The following is an 11,039-nucleotide window of genomic DNA, read 5'->3' as shown; positions in this document are numbered from 1 at the left end:
TATTTTCTTCTCTCTCTTTCTTCTCTCTCTCTCTCTCTTCCTCAATTTCTCTTAGCTCTCAAGATGACTTGGTTTGCATTAAACCAAAAGAGACTATTTATAGAAACCATGAGAGCGGTAGGTGGGAGATAGGTGAGCGGTAGGTGGGATGTGGTAGGTGAGCGGTAGGTGGGATACTTAATTAAGAAGCTAATTAAATTTGGTGGACCGGGTCTCCACATTACCCAACAATTCTCCCACTTTGAGACTGGGACACTGAATGCATCACCTACTAGCTGCATCATCTACTAGTTGTACCGACCTTTTCCTTAAACATGATATCATCCACCACTACAACTCAAAGCCCCTGTCTTCATGTCAGAAGACCAGCTGAAGTTGAGCACAACTTCAGTTTCTCACGAGTAACACCCTCAGTTGAAATATCACTGTCAACGTAGCCTCGTACCACCAAGCTCTTTCCTGGGTTACTCTTGTATCTGCTTACAACTCCCACTACATGAGCAATATCCTGCCCCTGCTTAAAGCCCTTTTCAACAAGTCCAGTCTTGTACCTCTTACTGCCCACCAAGCGCAGTTTTCACCCAGTACACCCACTTGTTGTGCAATGTCTTCTTCCTTGGTGGAAGTTCTGCCAGCTCCCAACTCTGATTCCCTGGTAGGGAATCTGTTTCCTCCTTCTTGATTGGTTCTCACTCGCTCGAATTCTTATCTTGCAAGATTTCTTAATTACTCTATGTTTCTCCACCATTTGTCTGTACAAGATCTGTTTTTCCTGCCGTTGGTGCTCTTCCACTTTTCAGGAAATGGACCTTCTTCTGCTTCCCCATAATGCACCTCTGACTCATGTGTCCACGTCTGAGTAAACCTGTAGTCATATATAGTGTGTCAATTTTCTTACCCAAGCCATTACTAATGCTCCTTTGGTAACTTTCCAGGTGCTATCTGAGAACACCACTGAATGACCACCCTCATTGAGTTGCCCAACAGAGATAAGGTTTTTCTTCAACTCAGGAATGTGTCTGACCTTTTGCAATGTTCATTTGATTTTATTAGGGAGTGCAATATCAACGTCTCACATCCCCACCATGTCCAGAGCTTTTCCATCAGTCAGATGCACCTTCCCAAAATTACGTGCAACATAAATTCGCATTAACTCCCGGCAGGAAGATGTATGGAAGGAAGCCTCTGAATCCAGTATTCAGTCATCAACTGAATTGTGAACTGCTAGCAATAATGCATCACGTATTTCTTCAGTTACAACATTAGCGCCATCATTCTCCTTCTTCTTAGGATTCATACAGTTCCTTTTTATGTTGTCAGCCTTGCCACAATTCCAGCAGGTTGTCTGCTGACCTGACTTTGATGACTTTGTCTGCTGACCTGACTTTGATTTTGATCTTCTTCTGTTTGAGTTCATGTCATGTGATCTCCCTCTAGAATCAACATTCAGCGCCGAACTTGAACATGAGGCATCGCTAGAATCCTTTCTGCTCACCTCCTCAATCAAAATCAAATCACGAATATCATCATATTTCAGCTTGGATTTACCTACAGAACTGCTAACTGTCATTCTCATGGCTTTCCAGCTATTTGGCAATAAAGCCAACAATATTAGTGCATGTATCTCATCATCAAAATCAATTTCAACAGACGATAATTAATTTGTGATAGTATTGAAATCATTCAGGTATTGAGCAACAGAGACACCTTCCACCATCTTCAAATTGAATAACTTTTTCATCAAATGTATATTGTTATTCGTCGATGGTTTTTCATACATACCTGATAAAGCTGCCATGAGATCTGCATTAGTCCTCTCCTTGATGACGTTGTAGGCAACCGATTTCGACAGGGTTAATCGTATAACCCTAAGAACATGTCGATCCAACAAATTCCATTCCGCCTCGTCAATTTTTTCTGGTCATTTTCCTAATAACGGAAGATGAAGTTTCTTCTCATAGAGGCAGTCCTCTATTTGCATCCTCCAGTAAACAAAATCTGTATCATTGAACTTCTCGATCCCCGATGTCATCACTTTGTCTTCGCCCATCGTTCTTCCTTAGATTCGAACCAAAGCTCTTACATCAGTTGTTGTGAAAAAAAAGACTACAATAAAACGAAAAATTGGAACGAGAAAAATTGCACGCAGAAAAAAACACCAGAGCGATACACAGATTTATGTGGTTCGATAAATTTGCCTATGTCTACGGAGCTGCAGAGGATTTATTTATTCTAGAAATTACACCGTCGAGCACCTCGACGTTTACAAGAAAATTTCTATTTTTTTCTCTCCCTTCCTCTCCCTCTCTCTTCCTCAATTTCTCTTAGCTCTCAAGATGACTTGGTTTGATCTTCCTTGACTTGCTTGGCTTGCATTAAACCAAAAGAAACTATTTATAGAAACCATGAGAGCGGTAGGTGGGAGGTAGGTGAGCGGTAGGTGGGATGTGGTAGGTGGGATGTATGTGAGATATTTAATTAAGAAGCTAATTAAATTCGGTGGACCGGATATCTACATTACCCAATAAAGTCTTCCCCGACGACGTCATAGAAGGATTCATAATTATGAGTTAATGTTGTTTTTTAGTTATGTGCGGAATAAATTCTCATGAGTTGCCAATTCCAATTATAGAATTTGATTTTTTTTTTTTTTCAAACAATGGCAAATAAAATACTTTTATTATTTAAAGGATGCAAGAATTAAATATTTTGAATTGAAATATATGAAAATATGATTTTTCAGCGTACATCTGTTATATGCAAGATTTTAAAACTGACGAGTTCGTGACTCGTCGTGAGCCGGCCTTTCACCAAAATTCATGAATGCCCAAAACCTTTTTTTCCCATGGAATCAACAAAAAATGGCCGTTGATCCAGGAGCCAACCCAAATCTTAAAGAACCAATTAATTTTAATATTGATCAATTTAGATATTTTTTATTTTTAATTTATGGCTAGATATAAAAAAAAAGGTTTTGGTTGAAAATAAAATGAATGAATAAATAAATATTAAGTCTTAAAATTTTACTTTAGATTCATATTCAAAACATTGAAGAGAAAACTATGATAATTTAAGATATCGTATGTGAATTAATGATGATATTATTATTTTAAATGATTACATTATTTAAATTAGGGGTGTAAACACGTCACTGGCTCAGCTCGTGTTCGGCTCGTTTATATTTCGAGCTCAAAAGTTATGTTCGTGTTCGGCTCGTTTGCTTAGCGAGTCGAACACGAACCTTTCACGAACAAAGAGTCGTTGTGACAACCCTAATCACATGGCCATAAGATGTTATGAATTGAGACAAGATTTAAAACATCATTTGAATCTAATTTAATAATTTTTATTCTTTTTTATTTCATTAATACTTTTAAGTGATTATAAATCTTTGTAGCCTTGTAGTCAATTATTTTTTTTTTAAAATACTACTCATCAAAGATATATTATAATTGATTAGTAGTATTTCGAGCCAAAACGAGCCGAACACAAACGAACAAATATTTGTTCATGTTGTTCGTGTTTGGCTCGTTAACTTAGCGAACGAGTTGAACACGAGCTATTCGCGAACAACGAGATGCTTTGACAGCCCTAATTTAAACTATATTAAAATAAAATTGGTATGTATTATATTATTTGGCTTAATTCAGCTGAACCATGGACCTTCAAACCACTCCACTAATGATACAATGCTTGATCCGATTTTAAAATCTTAATTATATGTAAATGCACAAAAATTTAAAAGCGATATATGCTCACATCGAAATTCATGCTTGCATTGAAAGTTTATTTATTTTTTTTATTATTTCTTTTTTTTTATTTTTTTGTTTTTGGGATATTAACTTGAGTGTCTCCTTCGTCTTTTAGAATTTTGGCACCAACAAGAGTAAAGAAAATTTTAGGTCCATGCATCACACTTCCGGACTGACAATATTTGCATACATAAGACGTACGCAGCGTTGCGTACGTCAGAGGTTATTCTAGGGGTACATGAGGGTTATATCCGGGTTATACCCCCATGTAACCTCTGTGTAACTCCCTTATAACCTTCGTGTAACTTATTTGTAATCATGAAACTACATAAACGCGAAACTCATTTGTAGATTACAAGTAGTTTACAAAAAGGTTACAGAGGGTTACAGAGGGGTGTAACCCCGATATGACCCCCCTGTTCCCCATGAATAACCCCTGGAGGTACGCAGCGCTGCGTACGTATATTTTCTCTTCCGGACAGCTAACTACAGGGTTCTAAATCGTCATACACGTCGGTGTCGACCGACGTGACGCCTGACGGTTGGCCATCCAAACATGCTGACGCTGAACGTAATATTTTTTCACAAAAGTGAGAGTGAAGCTTGCATAAATATATGTTTATATTTACATTTGAACGCATAAAAACTTTAAAATAAATTTTATGTGGCATATTTAATGTCAAATTTAATCATAATAATTTTTTTATTTAATAAATTTATTTTTAAGATAAATCGGTATTAAAAAGTTAGTTTATTAATTATATATCATATTCAACTTAATAAAATATATTTTATAAATAAAAAAATTAGTAATATACCAATTTTTCCTTCGAGGAATTTTAAACTCGGATTCTCTAAATCAAATCATAGCGACCGATACTTCTTACTGGCTGCCGCCGGTCACGGACCGGAAGCGGACCCCTACTCCACAATTATATGTTTACTCTCGCCTCTCCAACTTCCTCTCCAAATTCTCCCTCCAAAACCTCACATTCCTACAAATATTACTCAGAGCCCAAAGCCATTTTTGCCGTAGACAGCTTTCTTCTCCGGCGAAAGCCGAGAACACGCTCCCAACTTCCCACTCACCTTCTCCTCAATCTCTTTTCAATTACATTTAGAAACTTGAAAAGCTTCAGCTCGCTGTTCATTTGAGGGCGAGATCGAGCTAATCTTGTTTCTTCCTGTTCTTGAAGTTACTCGAAGGATTCCGCGGCTTGATTGGAGCTCCGCCGTGGCGGGGAAGGCGGAGATGGACGATGAGGGTATTGGCGAGCTCTGCCGCCGAGGAGGCTGGATTTACGGGGTGCTTTGGGGTTTTGATCGCCGGGATCCGCGGTGAGCGACTGCGTTCATTCTTTCATTGTAGTGGTCTCGTTTGAGTCGGTTTTCATCTCTTTCATGGATCTGATTTTTTGTCTTTTTTGTCTTGGGATGATCTGATTTTTGTTGGGGTTCAGTTTTTTATGTTTTTAACCTCTTACAATTACAACGAAAATATGTTAGTTCTAGCACCTTCATTTTGGAGTAAATGGAAAGAATCAGAATATGTGAAATGACTGATTAATAATCTTTCATTCATTAAGAAACAAAGTAATGCTTTCCACCATAATTTTTTTTTTTTTCAAAATATGATTATTTTTTATTGTGCTCATAATTTGTATGATTCAGTCTGAAAGAGTGAATCCTACATTCATCAGGAATTAACAAAAAACATTTCAAGTAAAAAATTTAGGGTTTAGGGTGGAAGCATCGCTTAAAAAATCATACATAAAATGATTTTAGTTGATTTGTGCAAAAATCTAAAATGAATAACAATTTTAATCTTTTCTTTAAAGTAAATGAAAAAAAAAAATTGATTAGCGGGAGAAGCGGCGGCCTTTTGCAGAAAATTTTCGAGCGGGGCCCGCATTCTATCTCTCAATTGGCATAAATACATTTACATTATTTATTTATTTTATTTATGTTGGGAGCAGAAGGTTGCTCAACTTATTATTGTTACTTGTTGGTTGATGAATGTTCCATCTCTTTTGAGAAATGGCTGAATTTTGCTTCGGTTATCGTGTGGTTTGAGTTTTAACTTTTTGGGCGCAGTGCGACGAGTGTCCAATGGAAAGTTGACACCTGGATCCAGTGGGCTCCACAACTTAAAAAATTAAATTGAGGCATGTTTATGGCGTGACCCGGAGTTCAGGTCGGGTCATGCATTCTGCTTATTTCTCTTGACTGAGGGCCCGTTGGTGTTAATTTTTCATTCACTACCGCATGTGGTCGTCGGACAGAATAATTTTTCGTCGGAAGGAATAATTTTTCCAATGGGACGAAGCTGGCAGCTTTTTGGATCAAATGCTTTCACTTTGGTGTTCTTTAAATAATATTTATATATCGTGTTATCTGTCATCCAGTTTTTCTAAAGTTGGAAAAGGCAATACAATGCTTTATTTGGGTACAGTGGAGTTTATATATATCAAGTTATAGAACATAAACTAATTAAATTTAGTTTGGGTTTAGTATTTTATATAAAGAATTTGTATTGTATTAATATAAAATTAAGGCGTTGTCTGGTTAAGAATTTAGAGCGGGATTTGATTTAAGCTAAGTTCTGTCAGATTGTCACTTTGGTCAAGTTAAGTCTCCGGATTTACTAAATTCATATTTCTTCTAATCTTGCTGTAAATTCCGAGTTTAGTAAATTCATCTATTTGATGGATTTCATAAATTTGGGAGCGCGGGAAGAGAAAAAAGGCTTGTGGGAATAGAAATATTGCTTACATTCCTCCATGGTTTCTGGTAGGATCGGAGTGGAAGGAGGAGAAAGATGGAAATTTTGACAATCTTTTCTCTCTTCCCAACTAGCCCTATCACGACTGCATCGTGAAGTAAATATTTTTTGGTGAAACCTGGAGATGGGGAGGGATGTAGGTGAGGGTTTCAGGCAGGAGAAAACGAATTTTTGTTTTTAACTTAATTTTATTTAAGTTACTTTTTATTAATTTAATTAATTTATAACTAATAAGTAATTAAATATAACTAGATAAATTTACATGTAACTATTTAATTAATAAAAAAATTATAGATTAAAATATAATTTATTGAATAAAATAAGAAATAATTATTAATTAGTATAGTAAATAATTAATTATAAACTAAAGAAGTTAAACTATTATTTAATAAATAATTAATTTAATAATTTTTTAATAATAAATTAATTGAGTGAATATATAATTATTGATTAGCATAATTAGGGATAAAAATTAAAATAAATTTAATTAGAATTAATACTTAATTTCTATCTTAATAATGAAATAATTGAAGTTTAATTACATTTTTGTATTCTAAAAAACTTGATGTACTTTAAAATTTTGACAAAAGTTGTCAAATAATTTAATTGGATTTAAATTGATTTATTAGAAACAATGTCAAACTTTCTTTTGGATTTATCCATTGCAGAATTTACTGAATCTGGAAATCCTGATAATTAAAATCAATAAAGTTGTCGAACATGTCCTAAATTTGCTATAGTTTAAGTTTATGCTGATAATTACTATAGCAAAGTATTCAAACCCATTTTTAAGTAAATTTAACAGTTTTTAAGTTTTTTTCCTAAAATAACTTATATCAAAATATTCAAGCACATTTTAGAATAGTTGATAGAAGGTTTTCTTTCAAACTAAAAAAAATCCAAATTAGAGATATATTCTTAACACTAAATTCTAAATTAGTTGTCACTAAAGTTTAGCTGAAAAAGTAAAAATAAATTTGACAATTTTAAGTTTATCCTTACATTTTATATCCAATTATATATATATATATATATATACATACATATCTAAGCTTATTATCCTCACAAAATTATACTGGTTGCGAGTAGGGTTTGTGTTGAGAAATTAGGGCGAAGAAAAACAAGATCGACACAAATCCAGAAGAACACAGAGATTTAACGAGGTTCGGCAAAGATGCCTACGTCCTCGGGAGCAGAGCGGCGGTCTTTCACTAATTTAGAAAAGAGGTTGCAGAATAAATGATTCAAGGATAATCCCTAGGGTTACATACAAGCCTAATTTATAACCCTAGAAAGCACGTAAGAAGGAAACCTTGGGTACAATATGTAATTATCAAATTACCCCTGTACCACACCCCAAACCACATAAGGAAACTCCCCTTATTTGGACAAAATCTTCTGCTCTGCTCCGCTCCAGATTTAGCACTGTCTATTTATGGTATATGAGTCATATCTAACAGTTTGCACACTGAAGAAATCTTTTGTAGTTAAAAAAAAAAGTCTCTTATAGTGAGAGTTTGATATATGGATTGACAATTTTTTTGTACTTGAATTGTTTTTGTCATGATGGCCTCTATTATGAAGTTTTAATTCTATTTTGTTCGCTTTATTTTTTTTATTGTAAAATATATCTAATTCTAGTCATTTGTCTTGCAAATTAGACTCTTCTGCTCCTTAAGGTCTTTATCCAAATACCTCTTTGATTCAGTTTATTTTAGGGGGATTTACATCCATACCATTTAATGTTTATGCATTTACATGTTTAATATTTAAATTTTTATATTTATTTATATACACAAATCCTTAACATTACTTAAAAAAGACCGCTAATATTAATTTTTTTAAAGTAATATACACATTTTTATGTATGTGACACGATTGTGTCCTTAAGTGAGATATGAATATCAAAATTTAAGTATTACATAAATAAATAAAAAGGTATTGCATGGTAAATATTCTGTCTTGATGTATATTCTGTCTTGATGTATAGTTCCAAAAAAAAAAAATAGAATTTATGATTTGTTGGGATGTGGCTGTCTTTAGACTTCAACCCTAGACTGCAAGATTGTAATTTTTTATGGGAATTTTCGTTGTGAGTGGGTTTGGGTGAGAGGGCATACTATGAGTATTTCTATATATTTACTATTTTGAATTTTTCATATTCATTCTAATATGTCCCTGAATTCCAGGTTGCTTGTGCTGGAGGAAAGTTACTATGAAGAAAAGAATGGTAGGATTTTTGAGAAGATGATTAATCAGGTTCATGTGATTGGGTGTGGGTATGGATGCAAATTTTGTTGTTTCTCAGATTCTTTATTTTTTAAAAAATTTATTTTGCCTAGTCTTTATGGCAATATATGTTGACATTCCATGTGACTTAAAATGAGGAGGTATTATTTTATAATTTATTTTTGATTTGATATAATCACTTATTTTCAATTATCCAAATGACCACATGATGTACTTGATTTTTTTTAATTTGGTATTCATTCTATTTTCACATAAAGGGCAACAAGATGAGAAGCTTTGCAAAACTAAATTTCTACGAGATTATCTGTTACAGGAATATCCAAAATAACATTAAAAGTTAGATTTCAATGTTAAGAAAATGAACTATAATTTACATTTTGTACAGAAAAAAAATGTAGCCAGGCAAATCAACAAGAGCAAGGACTCAATTAGACGGGCCCCTCACCCGGTTAGGGCTATTGAGGAGATAAGCCGAATCAAGGATGATGAAGGCGATCAACGTAGCTTCACCAAACTCTAATGAGTACCAGTCGAGTTCGGATGGCCAAATACAAAGGGTCAAGCGCAGATGGCTGAATATGAAGGGTTGAATATGGAAGTCGAATGCAAGTATAAATGGTTGAATGCTTAGAACAATGATTATTGGTCATCCGCCAGACAACCAATGAACTTTAGGGAGAAAAACTTTACCAAAATCTTGAAGTTTAATGGCAATGTGACCAGAAAGACAAGTAGATGTCTCTAAGGTTTCATACATCATTATGACCAACATTTTTTTCTTACATAGGAATCACCCTTTATGAAGGGGGAGGATTAAATGCAAAACGGATTCTCATTTTTTAATCTAATCTCTAGTTGTTGGAACCATGTTCATCCTTACAATAACTCAACTCTTCCAGTTGCCTTCCTCTCTCCTCTATTTATCTCTCTATAGGTGATTCACAGATAGCAATGATTTAACACTTTGAAAAGATGTGGTGTGTGCCAATCATGCCGCAAATAAGAAGAGGAGCTACATAATGAAAAAAAATAAACCATACTCCAAGAGAGGTCACGAGCAACATAGAATATACTAGAGAATTTATCACCCAACAAATTGATGAGCTCAGGGAGTAAATGATGAAGATGATCGAAATAACCTTCGTTCAAGTAACAACCTTGCTATCTCGGCTAGCGGCCCCATCACGTCGAAGAGGCAAACTTGACACCGAAAGAGGAGAACCTATTCACCAGATCTTGGGGGAGAAAATGATTTGCATTATCCAAATAGTGTCGGTTTGACCCCATTAGATCATAACAGACGAAGAGGTGTTGGAACCTCAAGGTCGTACCAATTGGAAAATGCCTTCTCCAAGGATATATTCAATGCTGAAGTGGCCAAATGCTTCAGAATCTCATCCATGGAGCTCTGTCAAGGGGGGTCGGACCCTTTCCACCATATCACCTCCTTCGAATTCAACATAAGCTTGTTGAAAATAAATGATGTTTTGAAATGCCGACTCTTTTTCTTAAATCTAAAGACAAGTCTCTGATGGTTTAGTAGTTTGTCACTAGGATTAATTACCTCCTTTGCAGGGTTCAAGAAGATATTCGTAACGCAGTTTGCTGGAGTCCAAAAATCTCACAAAAGCTCATGTGTTGTTGTGACTTTGTCGGGAGCATGAGAAAACCTTACATGTTTTTGAGGTTCACTTTCATAAGGAGATATTGGAGTTACATATGATTTGAATCCCATAGTCTTTCATGCCGCCCTAGTTTAGGGTCAAATGGAAGGACCATTATGCTACATATTTAGCTTATAACACCCAAAAACATTAGCCAAATTATTGAAACTCGCTAACAAGCATATATCAGGAGAAGAATATAGCTCACCATTAGCCCTTTTGTAAGCTGAGCAGTTAGGGAGACACCTAGAGAGGAATTTCCATAAGGCCAAATGGAAGGTGCATCACTCTCTTTGGCAAGGTCCAACACCAATATTTCGAGATCATCGACCTCTTCGATATCAGGATAAAGTTTGCTTGATATAGAAAATATTTCATCCCTAAGGGTAAGCCAAAGACCAAGAAAAACTGATGAATCACCACTATGACTAGGGCTGTAAACGAGCCGAGCTTGAGCGAGCTTTGGCTTGGCTCGTGTTCGGCTCGTTTAAAATAGCTCGTGTTCAAAATCAGCTCGTAAACAGTATATTCGTGTTCCACTCGTGTTCGGCTTGAAATTGACTCGTTCAAATTAAATTGAAAAAAAATTCG

General features: G+C 35.1%; 1 protein-coding gene across 2 annotated transcripts in view; it reads left to right on the top strand.

The window, feature by feature from the left end:
- The first annotated feature begins 4,655 nt into the window (after positions 1 to 4,655).
- Positions 4,656 to 11,039, top strand: part of LOC110030512 — a 40,919-nt gene continuing 34,535 nt past the window's right edge. The window contains exons 1-2 of one of the 2 annotated variants that reach the window (XM_020733254.1): positions 4,656 to 5,090; positions 8,724 to 8,813. In XM_020733254.1, coding sequence (XP_020588913.1) covers positions 5,005 to 5,090; positions 8,724 to 8,813 — 176 coding nt within the window. In that variant the 5' untranslated portion in view covers positions 4,656 to 5,004. The remainder of the gene's footprint in view (positions 5,091 to 8,723; positions 8,814 to 11,039) is intronic. The other variant, XM_020733255.1, reaches the window with a different exon arrangement.

Source organism: Phalaenopsis equestris, unplaced genomic scaffold, assembly GCF_001263595.1.
Source record: "Phalaenopsis equestris unplaced genomic scaffold, ASM126359v1 Scaffold000731, whole genome shotgun sequence".
Lineage (NCBI taxonomy): Eukaryota > Viridiplantae > Streptophyta > Magnoliopsida > Asparagales > Orchidaceae > Phalaenopsis > Phalaenopsis equestris.
Note: the sequence above shows the minus strand (reverse complement) of the source record. Positions and strands in the feature narration are given on the sequence as shown.